This window comes from Antedon mediterranea, chromosome 11 (assembly GCF_964355755.1).
Source record: "Antedon mediterranea chromosome 11, ecAntMedi1.1, whole genome shotgun sequence".
Classification (NCBI taxonomy): Eukaryota; Metazoa; Echinodermata; class Crinoidea; order Comatulida; family Antedonidae; genus Antedon; species Antedon mediterranea.
The window spans coordinates 18,564,624-18,587,691 of NC_092680.1; the positions used below are offsets into that span (position 1 = coordinate 18,564,624).

Here is a 23,068-nt window from a genome sequence, read left to right on the forward strand (position 1 = left end):
ACGACGACTAGAGCAACAAATCCGCTGTCACAACCCCGGCTGAGGCCATGGAGCGATATAATCGGATTTCCATAATCTAGTTAATTGCAAACACATGTGAGCCGTTTTTTTATTCTTCTATAGTGGATATACTTTACCTTTTTGTTTCAATGCGCTGCCAGCGCCGCCTAGTTGAAGGTTCTTCACAAATATGTTTTTGTAAGATTGCAATCCAAATGACCATCCGGATTATAAGAAATGGTCTTTGTGGTTCTGTGTGGAGGTTTTTTGGCATATTAGATTTCTTATATTATTACTAATTCGTTTTCTACATAATGCAAAAACGCCTGTAGCCTACAGGTTGGCTAGTAATATTATAAAAAGCATATTTTTAAACTGTAGGTCCTATTTAATGAATGTAAAAGTATTTTATTTATAGTATTTTTGTAGTGTTATCGTTTCATTTATATAGAAATATTCCCTGATTTCACTTTGTTCCTCAGGGCCCACCTCAGGATCTTCGGAGGTTGTATTGTGTAATTTTAGACTGACCTGTGAATAAGAAAGTTGACATAACACAGATATTACAATAGATTATTTCTGAGTACATAGTATAAAGTTCTTGGCTCTCTCAACAAACTTTTCAGCTCTCAAGACAATGTACAAATCCTGTTTTCCAATCTCAAATGAATAGGGGTGGTCACTTTTAACGGCCGGTTAGGCATCTTATATTTATTATTTAAATTAGCTTGGCATCATACGACGTTAAGTCATATCCTTTAAAAGAAAAAAAAGATCAGCCATGCACAACGATTTAGTGTAAAAAAACATCTGTAGTGAGGAGACCTCCAGGCTGCATAATACAGTATATTGGCTCTGTTTGAAATTCTGCTGTTCCTGTCATTAAAAGTAAAGACATTCAACATGGTAGACGTAGAGAATGCACCACGATTTAGCATTGCTGACTATTTAGTGTTCATATCAATGCTGATTGTATCTGCTGGTATTGGTGTTTACCATGCTCTTACTGGGGGTAAACAGAAGACAACCAACGAATTTCTTTTGGCCAACCAAAACATGAATCCGATTCCTGTTGGATGTTCCCTGGTGGCGAGTTTCATATCGGCCATTACATTTCTTGGAACGCCTGCTGAAAATTATATATATGGACCAATGTTTATGCTATATGGTTTCAGCTATGTATTTACAGGATTTGCAACTGCCTATATGTTTATGCCTGTATTCTATAGGCTGAATGTTACAAGTGCATACGAGGTAAGCTCTCATCTGATAATAAATTATAGATGTCTGCGCAGGGAGATGTAAAATAAATTTATTTTACATCTCCCTGGTCTGCGCAACTATTTTCCATCCCGTTTTTAAACAATAAGTTGTACTTATCTGATTACGAATTCCTAGTTCAAATTCATTAATGGGACAGTCACAACTGTTTTTAAATAGGCCTTAGGCCTAGTATTAGATGTTAATAACTTTCTAAAGTATATGCCTAATGGTTTTGTTTGAGGGCGTATATGCAAAAAAAAGTTTGCGTAACTACATAAAGGTTTGGAAACGGTAGATCAGAGTAGGTCAAGGGTCATCTTATTTTGAAAATCATAAGTAGGTCAAGTGTTATGTGTGGGTGTGGCTCGAGATCAGAATATTCTTTACTCCATGATCAGAATAACGAATGTATACAGTCAATAGACAATTTTCAGCTGTTTTTCAGCATGTCGTGTGTGGCCGCCGTACTGTACCGGGGGTATTGATCTATTTTGAGTGACTTTCAGATCTCTATCTCTAAAATAGTGTTTTTCTCAGTTTTTAAAAATAAAGGAAACGGTTGCCACCCGCCTTCTGTCTTCTTGGGTTCATTTCAGCCGCATAGGCCTACTAATCTAACTTGATTGAATTAAAAGAGTCGTGTCAAATTAATTCGATAGAGTGAACACATTTTTATAAAAATGGAAGCGTGGGCCTAATATGATCCAGTGGCGGATCCCACCTCTCCAACCCCCCCCCCCCCCCCCCCCACGCCCCGCCTATAAATCTGGAGAAAAATTTATCCTACCATAAGGGAAAAAAAATTATCCTACCCATAAGGAAAAACAATTTGAGGATCCGCCCCTGTGATCCAGCTGATTTTGTTTTCGTTTCATAGATTATTGTTTACATTAATTTGTTATTACTGTATACTACCAAAGTACCCGAATCTGAAACTTCCCAGTTACAATTCCGGTCATTTTTTCAGATGTGCATGGATTTTACAACTTTGTATCAATCGAACAAACGCACAAATACAACGCTCTTTCTTTTTCATTTGAGTTCGCAAGTGATACACGCCCCCTATAATGATCTGACCTTGAACAAAGCGTCATCTAGGGAGGGACGCGTTTATTATGTAAACGGTTTCACTTTACTTTACACTGTCATTCAGATCGGCATCATTTCAAGTAACTTGCAGTGCATCTGAAGAACAAAATGGACGAAGAAAGTATAAAAAGACAATTTGAAGTTGCCGACTATGTGGTTTTAACGGCCATGTTGGCAATTTCAATGAGCATCGGTTTATTTTATGGATGCACCGGAGGAAAGCAGCAAACTACCAATGAATTCCTGATGGCGAATAGGAATATGAATCCATTCCCGGTTGGAATATCTTTGGTGGCCAGTTTTATATCCGCAATAACAGTACTGGGTACTCCAGCAGAAAACTATGTATATGGGTGTATGTACTGGATGTTCGCGTTTGCATACATCTTAACTGGTCTTGCTTCGGCTTATTTTTTTCTTCCAGTTTTTTACAATCTTCGAGTTACAAGTGCCTACGAGGTAGGTTGTATCATTTACACTCATTGTTACATAGCAAATGTGTTTAGTGTTTACTTATCTACAATTATGGAATTATGGAATTCACTCCCCTATTTTGTTCAAAGCTCAAAAGGTTATTTTTGTGAAATTCTTAGATTAAGAGAAATTGAATTTGCTATTTGTTTGTGTATTATGTTTAAGTAATTGTGGTTTTCCTTGTTTATTCTGTTATATTTGTTTAGGACCACAATGGAAATAAGTTTGCCGTCTCGGTACTTTTTTGTGTTTTGTTTGTGTTTGTTTTCACTTTTGTGTACTTTACTTTTTGGGACGGTGTATTTCAGTTTTCTTTTGCAGAAAGTTATAGTAAAGTATGACATTTTAGGAGTAGAGGCCTATAAAATAGCATCTATATTTTATTGATAACTTCGTCCGGAACAGAGTTACATACATACGTGTTGATTATCTTGTTATGAATGAATAATAGAGACAAGCACCATTATTTTCACTTGTTTTGTGGACGAAATAAGTTATCTTAGGAAAACGAGCAGATAAGTTTTGAATGATGTCTAACGTCTATTCTTATTGAACTTTTAATTTATATATCGGACTTTTAATTTCTCCTATTTGATTTTGTAACTTTATTTTAATACATGTTTTATATTTACTGACTGTATTATTCATCCTGTAATGACTGAAGTCTGTTTCATGTTATGGTCACTACAATGGAGTGACCAATCCCACTTTCCAATTGGTGGAAAAACAAAAACATTCCCCTATGACTGCTGAGGTTACATAATTACATCTCAGGTAGTTGGTTTTATTTTATATTTTTGTATCACATTCAACTACGTTTGGCTTGCAATAAATGAACGGATATATACTCAAAATTAGGTGTCTTTTGTGTCAACTATACACATCCAAAGATGTGTGGGTGTTGGACGGTCATCAAAAAGATTAGGTTCCTGGGTTTACCTTTCAGATGTACTTTTAATGGTTTTGGATCGATAGCATGTTGACTGACAGCCAAAAAGAGCAATCTTTTCCGTGTGGTTTTGTCCTGGAGATTGGCTAAATCTATTGTAAACAATTTTAACTGACACTTCGAAGGTCACGCTTTTGTTGTTAAATAAAAGAATTACGAGTGTCTTTGAGAAAGAAAACTTGATGTATCCCATATTCTATCATTTAATTAGCTTTCTTAATCATTAATACAATTTTTTTCCCTGAAAAAGCTGTAATTTAATGCAAACAATTGTCAAATTGGCTGCCAGCTAACCATTTATTTTGTCATTTTATAAGTGAAAACATTTTTTTATAGATGTATTGTCCCCCCAAAAACATGAACATTTAAGATTAATTAAATCAAACTTTGAATATGCCCATAGTCTTAACAAAGGTAATCACTTCCGTAGAAAAAGAAAACCGAAAAAAAATGTTTTCACTTATAAAAATGACAAAATAAATGGTTAGCTGGCAGCCAATTTGACAATTGTTTGCATTAAATTACAGCTTTTTCAGGGAAAAATTTTTTCCGATCCAATTTGTTGTCAAAATGAATAACTGTGTGACAAGCTAGTACAGTAAACTGTGTGTTGATTATCTTTACCAATATATTATCTTGCTACTATTTCGACTCTGTTATCGTTATTCACTTCGTGCCCATTGACACATGTACGGCCATAACATTATCTCCATCTCTCCCACTGCGTCTTCCTTCATCCCATTCCTATCCCTCCCCTCCCTGTGAGTCAGTTGTTCATCTCCGTGTCAACTTTGGTATAGGTTTGCCTCTGTTTCTCTATTTATTTCTACTGGTTTCCATAGCACATGTCCGAACCATTTCCATCTCCTCATGTGTGATTTCGTGCAGTAGCTGGTTTTATTGAAATGAGTGTTGGTGTAGCTCTAAAGTTACTTAGGGCCTATATGTTGGAATTATTCTTTTAAGTTAAAGAAAAAGTGTCGATAAGTTTCACTTAATTTTATTTTACTTGGCTTAAAAATATTTATTTTTAACATAGGCCTATATATGATGGATTTCTCCATGCAAAATCACACAGTGTTCATACCTTCGAAATGTTGCCAATATTATTATTTATAAAGAACTATCGTTAATTAAGCAATTATTACGCTCGTATAAGTTCATAAACGGTTCTTTTTATTTAAGCAAATTTAGCATAAAAATTAATATAGGTGAGTGATTGGCCACGATCGAATGCGTTCTCTCGACAGTGTTGACAATTGTCTGTTGCTACTCCCGTGGTCGACACTAAAGCTCTGTCCACACTATCAAACTAGTTTGACCATGGAGGTACGTATACCTCCATGGTTTGACAAAAGAAGTGTGACGTGCCCAAATATGGTTAGTGATATGACATCATCATTTCCATATATGGACAATATATATTTTTTGTCACATAAAGTGTTATATTGTGTAGACAGAGCTTTAGTACATTTAAAGAACGAATAGAGTTTGGTCTAAAGATATTCTTCGCTCCATTTAGGCCTATGAACACCGTCTTTAATTCATATGCCTTTGTAAATACATTTCTTTATACAGGTACATTTTCTTTATTGTTAACTTTGTTAAGCGTGGTTCCCACTGGCGACGCAACACAAGGACGTAACGCAACGCAAGTGAATTGACCAATCACAAGATGGCTTATTCGCTTGTGATTGCTAACTGTCTATAACTTTGCTTGTCATTGGTTAAAACGCTTCCGTTGCGTTTACGTCCTTGCGTTACGTTCTAGTGGGAACCAAGCTTTAACAGTATACAGTAGTAGTATAGTACTGTAAGTTACAGTACATCATACCTTTAAGGGGCAACTTTCGTTGCTGTTGGTTTTGAAGAAATAAAATAAAAATCTGTAGTAGTAGTATAGTTAATACAAGTACAGTAGCAATAAATAAGTTTCGTTAGAAAGTTCTTCCCTCTTTTTTTTTATTAATCCTCACTGACCTGAATCATATATAACTGACCTCGATCATATTACTGACCTGGATCAAGTACATACGTATAATATATGAGTGTAAACGGAAACATGTATTGTTGTCCCCTCTCCGAACCCTAACAGAATAATCGTCACAAACCTACACACATCTGGTTCACGATCGAAACAAAATGTCTTTGTTATCTACTCATTGGTTACGGTGGTACTTCTTCTTCGTCAGTGTAGGCCTAATCATCGTTAACTACTCCATGTTTTTCCAACTCCTTGGTTAATTCTTCGTCAGTGGAATAATGGGTATCTACTCCATTTTTTCTTCTAACTGAGACTCATTGGTTTATTGGTTACTGATTCATGGATCATGTCTTTGTCAGTGTAACCATTGTTAACTACTCCATATTTTTCTTCCAATTCCTTGATTAATTCTTCGTCTCAGTACAATAATACTTAGTTATCAACTCCATGGCCTATCTTTCTTCTAACTCCTTGTTACTTCTTTATCAATCATGTCTACGTCAGTTCAAACATCGTTATCTAGTCGATAGTTTTTTATTCATAAAAAGAGAAACATTTAAAAAAAAAAACGAATATAGTATTTTTTTATTTTTTTTTATTAAACTTTGTTTAATGAGGGTGACTCAAAACAGCCGAGGCTGACATGCATGAGTTTCGTGTGTTTATCATGGAAGGTTAGAAGACTATATTGTTTTAATATGAAAAGTGTTAAAAGGTTAAAGCACATATCCGTATGAAAGGGCAAAAGAGCCGTATAGGCCTACGTATGCTAAAGTGCAGTTATGTACCGTACGTAGATAAAGAAGCCGAGCGATATAATGTAAGAGCTAAACCACATGTTAAAAGAGCCGTACCATATGGTAAAAAAAACGAATTTTTAAAGAGCCGAAAAGGAGTAATGCTGTTCCATAGAAAATTGCCACCTTATTTTGACGATTGTTGCATAATGTGGGCACATGCACACTTTTTTTAATCGTCATTTTGGCTCATTTTCATGTTTTTTTTAAGAATGAGATCGGGGGAAATGATAACGAAATAATTATATTTCATCCCTATCCGTCCTAAATTAATAAATCAAGCCAGTCATCTTTTGTGTGTTATATAGTATGAAAGGTGATTTTTTTTTCGTTTTCAATTAAATCGTATAAACTACAGTAGGCCTATATTTGTTCTTCTAGTATCTGGAGAAACGTTTTAGCAAAACAGTTCGTCTAATGGGAATGGTGACGTTCTCATTGCAAATGGTAAGTAAACGGTTTCAATTCAAAAGACAAAAAGTCAAAAAAAACTGTAATGACAGAATAAAACTATTGAAAAAAGTAATGGACGAATTAAGGCAGGATCCCAAAAAAGATGAGAATCTTGTGGCGGGATTGACAAATTAATAATTAAATATATGAAAAAATGAATAATAAATAAATTAACTAATTAAAAAAAATGAAATTTAAAAAATAAATATTATACCAGTAGATAAAATTTGAAAAGGTAAAGTAAAAATAATGATCAGATAAAAGTACAGCTGCAGGGCATAGTAACGAATAAGATGACGAAATGAATAAATTAAATGAAATTACTCTAGCAAGTCACGGAACATGAAACAACGACCTTATCGAACATATCGATTTGTAGTAACGTGACAAAAAGTGATCTTTAATTTTCTTGGAGATTGAGTAGTAGTAGGTTTATATGGAGACTCGGAATAGGATCGTTAATGTACTTCAGTTAAAGTGTGGTTCCCACTAGCGACGCAACACAAGGACGTAACGCAACGCAAGTGAATTGACCAATCACAAGCGATGGCTTATTCGCTTGTGATTGCTAACTGTCTATAACTTCGCTTGTCATTGGTTAAAACGCTTGCGTTGCGTTTACGTCCTTGCGTTACGTTCTAGTGGGAACCAAGCTTTATGTACGCTTAACTTTGAAATCAAAAGGGCCAAGAGCCTATTCGTATTAATTAAAACATGGAGTAATAATAATCACTCCATATATTACTCTATATTTGATCCAGGTTCTCTATTATTTACCATCCTGATAAACGTGACACGGTGCATAAAATCAAATTAAATCGCGAAGTCAATGGGAGTTATGGCAACGGTAGAAAAAACACTTTGTTGTGTTATAAAATCTGCCTCAAGCGGTGATTTCCCATTTATATTTCAGTTTCAAATTATTTTGTCCTCAATGAAAATAGTTTAAACAAACATTACTTTGACGTCTTTTCTGGCGTTAAACAGGGAACGGATTGTAAACGAAATACCTGTAAGCTTATTTATAATCCAAGCAACGCGCGCCCTGCACCTGCCAGGCACCTTGAATTCGGTAACCCCGGGTTAGGAAACCATTTTTGAAAAATAGTGATGGAATTCAGTTGCCTATTTTAATTGAGTATACCGCGGTAATAAATATTTTCCGAGGTAAATTTGTTCCAGTTTGGATGTTGTTAAAAGGGAATGCAAAGGCGCCAGTTTAAAGATGTATTGTCCCCAAGAACATGAACAATGAAAATTAATAAAATCAGACTTTGAATTTTGTAAGTTGATCACTAAGGTATAGGAAAAAAAACCCCAAAATAATGTTTTCACTTATATAAAAAGACAAAATAAACGGTTAAATTCAATCAAAATTTCGCAGTACAAAGTTTATTAAACCTTAAAATCCTACGGAAAATCCTTCTTGGAATAGAATTACACGTGTCCGGATATTGTTACACAGTTACACTGTACAGTGCCTTATTAAATTAAAACAAACGTAAACATCCCCTGGAAGTGAAAATTGTATACAATTTATGTTCCACGTCGTTTTTGTTCAAGTGACGTAATACAACGTAACCATTCATGTTAATGTGAATTTAATTGCTTTTTGCTTTATGCAAGAAATATGTGAACATTAAAACTGTATGTGTAAGGCGGTCTACGGTAGTAAAGGCAGACAGGATCCTTTGCCAGGTTCCTTCCTGTTGTCACTAGAACATTGTTCCAAATTTTTTCTAACAATAATGTTCTCACTGACCGAGTTTGATTTTTGTATACTGTATTCGTTATTGAATGATTCATGCTAGATTTTACCATACGGTACACAAATGTTGTTTTTATTATTGTCAATAAATAGTAACAATAGGGCCTAATTAGATCCAAAAAAAATAACAGCGAAAAGCATATATATTGCCAACAATAACGACCTAAAAGGTGACAATTCGTTCGCAGGACAAATAAAACAGGACAGCCGCTTTCGTGTTTTTAATTGATTTTAGAAATCAATCGTGTATGTATTGATTTTAAAGATACATTGAGGATGAATAGAATTCTGACGAAAACCAGACTTGGTTTAAAGGCCACTTTACACAGACGAGCGGCAACGGTAAGCGGAAAACCGCGTATAACGTCCCACGTAGAATCTGTATCTATCCTGAGCGGAAACTGCTCGTACACTCCGCGTTGTGTGTAAATGGTCATAAGGAATAACATAGATTCTATATTTTTTTTCCGTTACCGCTTGTCTGTGTTAATTGGGCAAACGTTTTCTTTTTGTTTCTGATTTATTTCGCAACATGCTCGCTCTTGTTAGCCAACGTGTCTTAGGCCTGCAATCCTATCCTTTACTACGTAAATGTTTTGTTTTCTTCGGCCTTTGTTTCTTCGCCGTTAGCAACGTTCAGCCTGGCTGCTTGGCATTGAATTTGATTGAATAACGATATTTGAATAGGAAAAAAAGCCATCCAAGGACTTTTTTTATAGACATTATTTACTACTACTGTGAAAAAATAAAGCACGGAAAAGCAAAGGAAAGAGTGTGTGTGTGTGTTTAATCCGCGTCAAATCTACCGTATTTGTGGGAAAACGTTTATGAATACGGACGTACTGCGGTCGTCATAACAACTACAATACATTTCTGACGTTTTACATGTTTTGTCAAGATGTAACTTGATTGAAAATAAACACTTTCGTCCGAATGTTTTCTCGAACCTCAAATAACAGACAAAATTCGAATATTACGATAACATACTGTATATTATAAAACATTACTTCAACTAGTTTCCTGAACGCAATTGTAGATTGAAGGGTTGGATTTTCAATGTATTTTGCTTTTACGTCACATCGTAAAATGTTAGTCTGTCATTTAATTTGTCTTTCTCTTTATAGGTAATTTACATGGGAATTGTCATTTATGCCCCGTCTCTTGCTTTAAATGCAGGTATGTATAAAACCGTACGATATAATATAATGTCTCAATAATTTTGATCATGTACCGGTAGTTAAAACAACAAAAACTGGGTTAATGTAGGCCTATACATTGTTGATATCTAAGCCTACGGGATAAGTCCATTTTCGCCTACGGGATGAGTCCATCTTCGGCTACGGAATGAGTCCATCTTCGCCTACAGAATGAGTCCATCTTCAGCCACGGGACGAGTCCATCTTCAGCCACGAGACGAGTCCATCTTCGCCTACGGAACGAGTCCATCTTCGCCTACGGAACGAGTCCATCTTCGCCTCCGGAATGAGAGTCCATCTTCGCCTACAGAATGAGTCCATCTTCGGCCACGGAACGAGTCCATCTTCGGCCACGGAACGAGTCCATCTTCGCCTACGGAACGAATCCATTTTCGCCTACAGAACGAGTCCATCTTCGCCTACGGAATGAGTCTATTTTCACCTACGGAATGAGTCCATATTCGCCTACGTAATGAGTCCATATTCGCCTACGGAATGCCATCTTTACCTACGGGATGAGTTCTTATTCAGCTACAAGATTCGAAAACGAATTGTTACCATATTTAAATTATCAGATAATGTGTACTGTATTTCCAGGGCACATCCCTAATTTTTCCAGGGAAGTTAAAGACAATGCATTTATAAGCATTGTTTTAAATCAACTCTATGTACATGTAACGTATATACAATACAAAAGTTTATTTAAGTATTTATTAACATACCGTAATCGAAACTTACAATAATACTAATTTTATATGTTTCAGTAACTGGTCTTGACTTATGGGGAGCTGTGTTTGCTATCGGTATTGTGTGTACTTTTTACACTACCATTGTAAGTAGTAATTGATAGGCTATAATAGACCTAGTATAGTCTTTGTTTCTAGCCTATGCCTTATAATAATTCAGTCTCTAAACACAATATGTGTATAACGATGAATCGTAAGCTTGTTTTCCTGTGAGTTTTAGAAGTCATTTTAATGATAACGATGATCCAACAATAAAGTCGAACTAGATTTATCTTCAAAGATTTTTCTTGTGGGTTGAACTCAATCAGCTTTAACTACCTTTTTCTTAAATCTTGTTGACACCCGGCCTAACCCAACGCACCCTAACCCGACGTTTAATCTTGGTTCCCACTATGACGCAACACAAGGACGTAAACGCAACGCAAGCATGTTGACCAAGCGACAGTTCGAATAATCCATCGCTTGTGATTGGTAAACTCACTAAAAATTGGTTTCTCACTAGAACGTAAAGCGTGGTTCCCACTAGCGACGCAACGCAAGGACGTAACGCAACGCAAGTGAATTGACCAATCACAAGCGATAGCTTATTCGCTTGTGATTGCTAACTGTCTATAACTTCGCTTGTCATTGGTCAACACGCTTGCGTTGCGTTTACGTCCTTGCGTTACGTTCTAGTGGGAACCAATCTTAACGCAAGGACGTAAACGCAACGCAAGCGTGTTGACCAATGACAAGCGAAGTTATAGACAGTTAGCAATCACAAGCGAATAAGCCATCGCTTGTGATTGGTAAACTCACTTACGTTGCGTTACGTCCTTGTGTTGCGTCTCTGTGGGAACCAACCAATAGGCTTACAGTAACCTAAACCAACTTTAAAAAAGTAACACAGATCTAGAGGGAAGTAATAAATACATACTTTATGGCATTCAATGTTTAATAATAATAATAATAATGTTTGTTTATGTTACGATCTCGTTTACTTTTCAAAATATTGATATGAATATGAACATTCTAAAAGATAAACCGCGTGGTTTCGATTTCATTATTTGGTACAGTCTTGTGGATGAGTATCTGCAAATGAAAACACATGTTTACGTTATTCATAGCCATATGCTGTGTATGCCTAATCAGTTATTAAACGACAATTTAATTTATTAACCGTTTCCGCTGTGGCCAAACTTTCCCGCATTGCTAATTTAATTTTCTTTTGTTGCCATTTTATTAAATCGATCCTTGACTCTTTAGCTTGTTGTGTAAATATATTATGGATACAATATTCTATAATTGCAATTCATTTTTTGCAAGTCAGGTTACATATTGTTTTGTAATGTCGTGCTTTGAAACTGTAAATTTAAACAAAACCTACTATATAAAATAATTGCATTTTAGCATCGTCTACGTCTCATAGTTCAATTTATTGCAGAAAGTACAGAAATTTACATTCAAATTAAAACGTATTATAAAATGTCATCTCCATGTTCATTAAAATTTGAAATAGCCTACATACAATTAATTAAACAATTTAATTGCGCATTTTAACCTTGTTTAAGCTTGGTTCCCACTAGGACGCAACGCGTGGACGTAGACACAAGTGAGTTGACTACTGACAAGCGACTGTTCGAATAATCCACCATCGCTTGGTCGACTCGCTCACGTTGCTTCCTTGTCTTTGGTCATGGGAACCAAGCTTTAATACGTTCAATGTTACGTTTTACGTTGTTCTGTAGGGTGGTATGAAAGCTGTCTTATGGACCGATGTATTCCAAGTAACAGTGATGGTGATTGGGTTCTTAGCTATCATCATCCGGGGTTCCATGGACGTGGGAGGATTAGATAGAGTATGGAACATCAGTGCAGAAGGCGGACGCATTCAGTTTTTTGAGTAAGACATACATTAATTGATCAGACGCTTGCCATACGCTTGTACTTTATAAGTCTATATGAGAATAATTAGTCGAATACGATTAGAACCCACGACCTCAAGATCACTAACCTAAACTAGAACTATTAAAATAAACCTGGCTAGCGACGAGGGCGTATCTCCATACTTCGGTTTGGGTTTAGCTTTGCAATATTTATTAGTTTGTTATTTTATCATATAAATAATAAAAGCAATATTATGTTCAAAATGTAAAACTATACAATGTTATCAAAGTATTCAAACAAAACATAATCTTTAATGCAATATACCATTTTATCATATTTATGTTATATCGAATCTCTTTTTAATACTGAATATCAATCTTTATATCGTTTTAGCTCTGTAATATAAATTTTCTCTGTATACATGTTTGTTTTATCTAGATTTCAACACAATAACAAAATATTTTATATAATCTTTTAACCTCTGTCTGTCTGTGTAATATCACTTAAATATTCATTGATAAATAGATAGATATACATATATACTGTAACCTTCACCATATTGTTTATCATTGCAATAAAAGTGGGTTGCCCCCACAAAAGAGAAAAAAAAAGATCACTAACCTGGCATTCGTACCTATAGACCACCGAGCTTGTGATGATGGTGGCCCAAGGAAACAGCGAGTGCTGCATGTACCATGACCTCCATGCATGTACCAACAGAATGAATTTCAGTTCGAGACTTATTCTGAAATGTATTTAGCAAAGTAAATTTACGTCAGAGTAGGGAAAAATGACCACTTAACTTTGCTCCCTGGCGCAAAGATACTTAGTTACTAAAATGTAATTAATTCATCCTTTACCTGATTATTCCCTAAAGTACAACATTATATGTTGTAAAGCTAAATGAAATTGGAATAGCTAATTTCCTAGTACATTAACATTATTCCGTCACTAGTTTTGTTGTTTAAAGTTAAGCATGATGTTGATATTTACCAAGTTTACTACTAATAATTTACTAAATAATATATTGCTTTTTAGTTTCGATCCAGATCCAACTGTACGACACACGTTTTGGTCCGTTGTTATTGGGGGAACTTTTACGTGGACGGCCGTTTACGGGGTGAACCAGTCACAGGTACAACGGTACCTAACCTGTGGAAGTCAGAGTGTTGCAAGAATGTAAGTGAAACCATAAATTTAGCTAGGGTAGGGAGACATTTCCAAATTCTCCTTAGATCGAGTCAAACTCATTATTTCTGTGATACCCGTAATTACAGGACGAAGTGACCCCGGGGATCTCCATGAAGTGATTGGCATGTCATCTGAAAAATGAAGTGCTGTTAAACCGCTCCTCATTGCTCTTCATCCAAAACAATTGAGGATAATTCCCGCTGTGAAATGTAAATGTTATGTTTTAATGAGATCGGAAATGAATGTAATTGCACAGCGTGCATTATGGAAAGTGCATTGTGGAAGTAGGCCTACTGATACCCGATTCACCTGTAGGCCTACAACCAAATACAGGTGTAACAGTATAAATGTTACATTGGTATTTCCCGAGGTGATCTTACTGAGTTTCAGCGCTTCTCACACGCTAGAATGTATAGTAACAATGTTACCTGTATCCAGTTAATTATTATTATTATTAAGGGATGTTTTGACTTGCGTTGTTCAGTGGCCACAGACTTGTACCATAGTGTCTATTGAACACGCAAAAATTGTTTAGGCCTAGGCCTATGTCTTACATGTGTAATTTTTTTTGTGAATTGTGTCTACGAAGTGGGGCGACAGCGACGGATTTGCTTGAGTGTCTATGTCGTCCCTCGACCAAATGACACTTTTTGTTGTTTTAATTGCTCTATAAATGTATATATAATTGTTGTTTGATTTTCGTCTAAGTAAATGTGGAATTGAATTGATGTGATGCAATTTAGTAACGCAAAAGAAAGATACAAATTATATAGATATAGGGTATATTGTACTGTACATATAAACACTTGTAGAGATACCATAACCAGCGTGTTCCACGAAACTTCGCACCAATATAACAATCATCCACAGGTGGTGGGAACGGATATCAATATAATCACATTTACTATTTACTATTTTATCGGTTTATAAACACTTGTGAACTTTTGTGTAGGCCTATAAACTATACTCATGTAATAATTTATTTATTTTCAAGTGCTTTGTTGATTTCAACTATTGGCATGGTGATTGTCGTCTGTTTGGCCTGTTTATCGGGCCTGGTCATGTATGCAAAGTATGCAGGGTGCGACCCAATGCTACGTGGCGACGTTGCCAAAAGTGATCAGGTAAACATAAATGAGAACCTAAAATATTGCTTATAAATAATAATATTCAATTACATCGCAATGATTTATAATGTAGTGTATTTTTTAGAGTCGGAACTACCGCAGTAGTCAAAACGTACCTGTGCGTGTTATGTGCCAATTAGCTACGGTCTTTTGTTGTTGTTGTTCCCAAAATCCGAAACTCGAGTGGTTCCAAGTACACCCTGAAGTGCACTCACACGTCTTCCTTTCTGCATAATTGATTGCATAATATTTGTAAATACAATCAAAAGTAAAGTACCGAACTGAAGTGGTTGTTTTTCGTTAAAGGGCAGTTTATCCAAGGCAATCTATATATAATGCTACTACATTTTTCGCGTATTTTACGTACTCTTCCAAAACCACTGCTCACATTTGGCACACTGATGTTTAGGCTACTGATGGGCCGTACACGATAGGCTATGTCACTTTCCTGAATTTTAAGGATAAACACTAAAAAGGCAAAAAAAGCAGTAATTTGACGTCTCAGCGACCATGTTACGTCACTGTATAAACTACACAACCTCCTCTGTTGTGTACCGCCATGGCCGGATCTACAAATACCATGCCGAGCCGCCAAGAAAAACAGTATCGAATGATCGCGTCGTTAAAGTTTTAATTAATTACACCTAGGCCTACTCTTAGAACAGAATGATTTTCGTAAATCACGTTTGTCTCCAGTGAGTAAACCGCCGTGACCATTAATATCAATGCTTAGTACGTTCGAGTTCGAATCCGCGACATGTGTAATTGTTGACCGCTAAAGCTAAAAATCAAAACTAGACCACAATATCTAGCAAAAAAAGATACGAAACCTTACCAACAAAAAAAATAAAAACCATGAGGCGCATCCTAGATTAATCCAGTATTGCTTTCATTTTGTAGCTTACAGATATTTCAAAGTAAAGGAATACAAAATCAATGGCCGTAAATAGTTCCAACTTGTATTCTTTTATTATACGGTACTTAATCATGCCATGCGAATTATTATTAAGGCAGACAAACCGTGCGAAGCACGGGTTACTGGTAGGCCACAATTTAATTACAAAAGTAGCAAGTATAGGTACAAATCTCCCACACAAAAAAAATTTGCAAAATATAAAACCAGTGAAATAAATATAAATGTAACTGAATAACTTGAATTCGTGTTTCCGCAGCAATGTGTTTTTCATTTGATTTTTGTCCACTTATTATTTTATCTCTAATGTATCAAATAATTAATACATTACGAAAAACACCCAAAATAATATAGTTCGGCATTTTATACTTTCGTTATGTGTTTGCGCGCATCATCCAATTCACACAGTACAATTTAGCGTCTTTTATTTTCGTAAAGTCTGAACAGTCAAAAGTAAAGTCTAACGCTCCATATCCACTATTGCTTTAATTGTTTAGCCTACATATATATTTTAAAGTGAAGGGATAGTGTATAACAAATCAATGGCCGTAAATACAGTAGTTCCGAATTTAATTTTATTTTAATAATTTGTCAAAGTACTTTTATCAGAGTGCACTTTCATTATACTTGCCCATGCAAAGTTTAAAAAAAGACTGCTAGTATCTGTAAATAGGCCTACAATAAAAAGTTGAAGAATACCGAAACGAAGTGAGTGTTTTTTCGTTAAAGGGGGGTGGGGGGGGGGGGAAGTTTATCCAAGGCAATATCTGTAACTGTGTGGCATGTAAATTAAAATAAATTCGGATAGGATAAGTTCTACAGTAATTTCTTACTTACTAAATCAATCAATAGATCTGTAAATAATTATGGAATATAATCTATTGTTACGGCACAATAGTTTCAGTCGATACTCATACGGTTCATAACGATATTTAAAAAACAAGCTACAGTATCGCATCTGTTGACGGTGACAGGCCCATCCGTGACACCACCGCCTACGTACATAATTACTACGCCTTAGGTCACCTTAGTTTCAGAGGGCTGTGAACCCGGTTCATTAAAACCACCAGATAACACATATATATCCTTCAAATATCATACATTCAAATGTCGTAAAGTCGGTGTATTGGTGGTTTTTGATAGGCTTTGGACATTTTAATCGACTGAAGGTCGAGAAACTTTAAGCAAATGCTTCACTGATCTACTACCGTATCATTACGATTATGTGATTGAGCACGTCTTAGTGCATATGCTGTTTTTTTAACATCTTAAAAATCGAGATGTATCAAGATCAGGGATACGAATGTCCTGTGAAACAATTAAGCTTGATTTCTCCAACTGCCTCGCCATGTACCTATACCAAGAAAAACCTTGTTTATGATGCGGTATCTGTACATCTTTTTAAACGTTTCACTTCATCAATAAGATATAGGCCTACATCTCCTGATCAAACCACCATCGTACATTTGCACTGTTAATATGTTAAATTACTTCGGTTTGTCTTTATTTTAGTTAATTCCATATCTAGTAATGGACCTATTTTCTGACATGCCCGGTCTTCCTGGCTTGATAACATCGGCAGTATTTAGTGCTGCTCTCAGGTAAGTCGTATTCATATAAGATATACCAGGGAATAGTGTAGCTTATGTTACGAGCATATAACAACTTTGTGTTGTCTCTGTTTTTGGATTTGGATTTGATGTTCGATTAGTCTCTTTTTGGGGACCCCTCATGAAACGTCACAAATAAACATGAATATTCATTAGTCATCTTTCACATAAGAGGTCCCCAACTTATGTACGAAAAAAAAATCTTCCCGGGTGTCATCTGCTCCACCACTCCCATCCATATACAGCTACAATATACACCTTATGTTTGTGAGATTAGGCCTATAATAAGCAGTATGTTTTCAGTTTTGTATGGTCTAATTGGAAAGATGTCTGTAAAATAAATTAACCCGTTACCGGCAATTCTTAACAATGTGGTTATCAGCGGAAATAATCTGTGGCCGAAAGTAGTAGCATATAAAAAAAGAGGGTCCCTGGATATTAGCAAGACCCTCTCTAAATAAAGTTGAAACAAAATGAAAAATAAATAAAAATAAAATATGTTTGCATATTTTAGTACGGTCTCGTCCGGCTTGAATTCACTGGCAGCCGTGTATGGTGAGGATGTTGTCAAACTAATCTGGCCAAATATAGAAGAACGCAAATACACTATGATCACTAAGGCCCTTGGTAAGTTTATATAAGAAATCCTTTTCGCCTATATAATAAAACAATATTAGTATTATAAGTATAATTTGTGTTAAGTATAAAAACATATTTTACGTTGAGTCTGTAGGGGATGGCTGTAGCTAATTTGGCCCCGCTTGTACGCAACGCCACGACGTAGCTGCAACGCCAGTTATTTAGTAACACTTAGTACCTATTTATTGAACATATTATGAATGGTAATGTATTAATTTAGTGTTACATATTTTCAGCTGGTTTCTTTGGAGTAGTATGTATAGGAATGGCAGTTGTAGCCTCTTTTATGGGTGACGTTCTTCAGGTACGTATTTGTCTACAAATACGATAGTAGGCATAAGCGGTGTTGTACTGCGTAGGCGAATGCTCATCCTTGATGCAGTACTCTCTGCTCATTGGGCTCGAATCTTACCCTAGCTATTCGCGAAAACACGATGGTCTAGGAGTTCTTGAGGTTTTCTGTTCGCCCACCCGACGAGAATTTATTGTTCTTGATAGCTTAGCATAAAGTAGAATTCTAAGTAGGCTCGACTCGGTCCGCCCGTGGTATGAATACGTTGTGAAAAAACTACAATGTATATATTGCTATAGTATCGTGGATAAAACAATAGTTCAATGCAATCTACTTGACTCCATTATTTAGCAGTCGTTCCAATCAGTCTCTGGTAGAAGAATAATACACTGTACCGTTTGCTCTACAAATGCTTCTCGTACGCCCAACAAAGCTTTCAAATACCGCGCATGACAATGCTACCTTCTGATTCGTCCACTTGAGAGCGATTTATTCGCATGACACCTGCTGCAATTTCTATCACCGTAACAGACCTGTGTGTACGGGATTAGCAATGTCCCGAACGGCGCCCCGTACGTCTGTGCCATAGATTATTTTGTTAGTATCTTTGGGCAAGATACAGTACTTACATACATTGCCTCGTTCTTCGTATGAAAAGTCTTCGCTGCGCACTGTGACTGTCTATCAACTGAGGATGAATAGAATAAATTTACATGACAGTGTTTCTAATTTTTTTTTTCAGACTGCGCTCAGTATATTTGGTATGATTGGAGGTCCACTATTAGGTCTTTTTTCACTTGGAATATTTTTTCCTTGGGCGAATACAAAGGTAAGTGTATCCCAACGCCTACAATAGACAGTATACTTGGAAACCAATGGTAAATTGATGTAGTGTGTAGCGTTCATTCAAAATTATACACAGTCCGATCCGGAAAAGTATCCAAGTGGTGACGTTTGTCCGTGTATGATTGTGACGTTCGTTGTCACAGTGTGTAGACGAACACAATTCCAAATATGGAACATGTTTTTATTACCCATGCCGTTGTCATTGCAACTATTATTTTAAATATCGGTTTTTATTACTTCAGAGTTTGGCAAAATATCTGACCAATTAACTTAGCTCCATGACGCAAGGTACTTTTAGTAGTTCATGTTTGCAGTACCCGCTGCTTTCTTGAGCTTGAACCAAATCCGAGTTATTCGTTTGGTGGTCAACAGGACACCGGTCTAGTGACCTGGATGTCATGGGTTCGAGTTCCACCTGATTATGATTATTATTATGCGATTATGTTCGCAATTTATTGAAATATTCAATATAATAACGTCAAAATGGGGTAAAAAAACTGACTATTATGGGCATGGTAGGCCTAAATTAATATACTATTTTTATGATCGTACTGCAGTCGAGCGGTTAAGACAGGGGCGCCGCCGGCCGCAAACTGTATCTACACAATCGGCACAGGTTCAAGTCACTTTTCGACCATTGTTCTGGTGGTAGAACAAGTATTCTCGGATACACATCCAGCGTACAAATCTGGCTCATGTGCACTTTAAAGAACCCAGTAAATCTTTCGGCAGAGTAGGGGTTACCCTGGTGTACTGGTCCATTCAGACGACGAACGGGCGCCGTTTGGTGGCAGCACTCGACACGAAGGAACAGACCCTTATATGGAAGACTTAAGTGTGTCGTCCACACCTGTGCGCAATTCAGCCCGGTAGGCTGCAAGTCGCAGGTTATTCCCCCACTTACAGTTAAAGTACTGTACATTGCTTTTTTTTTTATCTTATTGCAGGGTGCCATATCGGGACTTCTATCAGGCCTCGTAATGGCTTTCTGGATCGGTATTGGTGCTCAGTTCTACCCTCCAGTTGTAAATAAACCACCCCTAACAATTGACTACTGTGAGTTTGGTGAAGGCAATTACTCCATGTATAATAGTACAGATATGTACTCCACTACCACTATGATATCCATAACTGACATGCCGGAAGAAAGGTAAAGTAATTGTTCTCTCTTTGAAAAAGTAACCGTAAAAACCGTTGTGTCCACTGTTATGATTTAACCGCTCCCCATCTGAGAAGTCTCCGCATTCCAGTTCATTGTTCATGTTCATACGTTAAATGAACAATGATAGATAAAATGACGGACATGACAAAAAGTAAAATCCACAACGTTTTATGATACGAATGGTTTACGTATTTGGAAGATTCACACATGAAATAAAAAAAACAAATCTGTAAATCTGATATATATTTTTTGATATGAACTATAAGTGCAAAAACGGGCAGTCCTAAAGCGGATTTCGGGCGGAATGATTTTGAGAACTGGAAAGGATAATAGGGTACCCATAGATATCATCCAATAATGATTACCAATGTTTAGGTTATCCGTATACATCCATAAGGTGACATCACAATGTTTTTATCTTGATATTTTGTAAAATGTGTTGACAGTTTTGCAACGTTTTTCTTTTGTTTTTGTAGGCCTGCTGTTGCTAAATTGTACTCACTTTCCTACGCCTGGTATAGTGCTGTCGCCTGGTTGACTGTACTTTTCGTAGGGCTTATTGTTAGTTTTGCAACCGGTAAGAAAAGTTTTTTTTGACTGACGAGGTTTAAGTTTAGAACACTTGATGATATTTGAGACATTCTTTCACTCTTGTAGATTTTGTTTCTTCCTCACATTTTATATTTATGGCTCTGTAAGCCTTAATATATTCCTTTTTGAAACAATTTTAGTTTCAGTATTTTAAGTATGATCCGTTTGTTTGCTAAACTTGTCAAATAACACTTCGCACAGTGATTTTTGGCCGGTGCACTTACCTTATATAGTACGTCATTCGTCAACGTTGAAACAGTTTAAATCTGTTCTCAAAACTCACTTTGTTGCTTCGTTTAACTTTATCTGAGCGATATGAGACCGTTTTGATTAAGAGCGCCTCTATTCAAATAGTTATTGATTTGAACATTCTCCTGAAGCTCTCTTACTCCAATCTGCTCGTACTCTCAAAGACTGAACTTGTAAGTCTATTTCGTGCCTAGCTTACCCGGATAAACCGACAATAGAACTTTCTCCTCGAAGAGCGAGACATAACTCGAAAAGTAGAAATTCTCATTGAACATTCCTCTCCACAAATGGTATAGTCCATGAAAATAAATAAATACTGTATAAATAAATATGTGGTGGCATAGATTTTTTTTTGCAGAAACATCTCCACTCAAATATATACGCTAATCTTTAATAAATTTGGTTTCTTTTTATGACCTAAAGGGCCGACTGATCCGGCAGATGTTGACCCAAAATTGTGCTGTTCTCTTGTTGATACCATGTATTGTTGTCTACCTGAGAAAATTAAGAAACCGTTACGATGCGGTGTTCGATACGACGAACAATTTACACATGTTGATGACGTAAGCAATTAATATTATCTATTTAGCATTTGACAAGAATTACTTCAAGAAATCCATATTGGTGCCGTCACAAAAGCTTATAAATCTCTCGAATATCTTTAGTATTTGCCGAAACTATTTCTAAGTATTTCGCTCAGTTTCTGGGAGCTTGATATTATTTATACATGTACATTTTTACAATGAAAGCGAATATCTAAGAACAGAGAAAAGAAAATTGTCTTGAAGATCGAACATGCCCACCGTTCATTTGATCTAAAAAACATTCACTGCCGTAATCTTAGCTAAGCTTCCATTTCATTATGCATTTGTAGAAGGTAGGTCTAGAACTGAATGTACATTATGAACATTTATTATTATTTAACATTTCTCTAAATCATTTAGATCAACACCAAATAATAATGGGGTTTTTTTTTCGTTTATTTCGAATTTAGGTCCATGATGAATACAAGGTTGTTGGTGGGAAAAATATAGACTCCAAAGACGAAACCAAATTCTAATTGAAGTTGACCTTTACGTACGGGGCGCCGGTCTGGACATTACTAATTTTGTCGACCTTTGTTGTAAATGGAGGGGTGGGGATCTTTTTCATGGAAGACTGACCGAACCATTGCTGGAGGGGGACAGTGTTTCCTTCATTTAGCACAGGCCTGATGCAGAGAGTTGTAAAATCATTTTAATTTTTTTTATTTTACAACTCCCTGCCTGATGCATTGTGGTCCGGAATATGACGTCAATTACGGAATCGGTAATTTTTAGTATGGTATTTACGTCATACAAGAGTACTATGATAATATGTGTTTTTATAACTTTTTTATCTTCAGACAAAACTATAAATTGAGAATTTTTAATTGTATAGCTTTTTAGTTAATTAAATGTTATTTTTTTGCTAGGTTTTTTAGTTTTATAAATAAGATTTGTAATTTGTATATTTCCGCCAAGGCGTATTAAACAGGGTGAAGATAATATATAATTTTGTACGGCGTTCCATAATTGAAGCTGCAGTTAAAATGCTGCGTATAATGTTTCAATAATCTCGTTGCCAAACGCACAATTATTATGTTGTCGACTAAGTGGACTTAACACTGTTATGTAAAGTTGACAATTGTTTTATCGCGAATAAAAATGTAGACTAACATTTTTTTACTCTCCAAATATAAAGTACTTTGCCTGGGCATTTATTTAGCCCGCTCTCTGATTACTTTACTCAACATATATTTTACGTAGGCGTAGGCTAATTGACGGCGCAACAGGAGCCACCGTCAGTCCTTTTTCCAACTATAGTATTCATTCATTCATTTAT

At 36.0% G+C, this 23,068-nt stretch overlaps 1 protein-coding gene across 2 annotated transcripts; it reads left to right on the forward strand.

Annotated features, from left to right (window-relative positions):
* Positions 1–899: 899 nt before the first annotated feature.
* Positions 900–22,437, forward strand: LOC140062132 (sodium-coupled monocarboxylate transporter 1-like). Of its 2 annotated transcripts, none has more exons than XM_072108194.1 (15): positions 900–1,254; positions 6,938–7,003; positions 9,902–9,953; positions 10,738–10,805; positions 12,447–12,601; positions 13,624–13,764; positions 14,771–14,900; positions 17,329–17,417; positions 17,941–18,053; positions 18,302–18,369; positions 19,100–19,186; positions 20,151–20,353; positions 20,842–20,942; positions 21,629–21,768; positions 22,200–22,437. In XM_072108194.1, exons 1-15 carry the CDS (start codon positions 904–906, stop codon positions 22,263–22,265), a joined length of 1,830 nt encoding a protein of 609 aa, XP_071964295.1. In that variant the 5' UTR covers positions 900–903; the 3' UTR covers positions 22,266–22,437. The 2 variants fall into 2 exon arrangements, with proteins under 2 accessions (XP_071964295.1, XP_071964294.1); XM_072108193.1 differs by lacking the exon at positions 900–1,254 and adding an exon at positions 2,413–2,811.
* The last annotated feature ends 631 nt before the right edge of the window (positions 22,438–23,068 follow it).

Coding starts and splice junctions, on each gene's coding strand:
- LOC140062132 (XM_072108194.1), top strand. CDS start 904: ATGGTAGACGTAGAGAATGCACCACGATTTAGCATTGCTGACTATTTA. Junction 7,004..9,901: donor TGACGTTCTCATTGCAAATG/GTAAGTAAACGG, acceptor TTCTCTTTATAG/GTAATTTACATGGGAATTGT. Junction 13,765..14,770: donor AGTCAGAGTGTTGCAAGAAT/GTAAGTGAAACC, acceptor TTTATTTTCAAG/TGCTTTGTTGATTTCAACTA.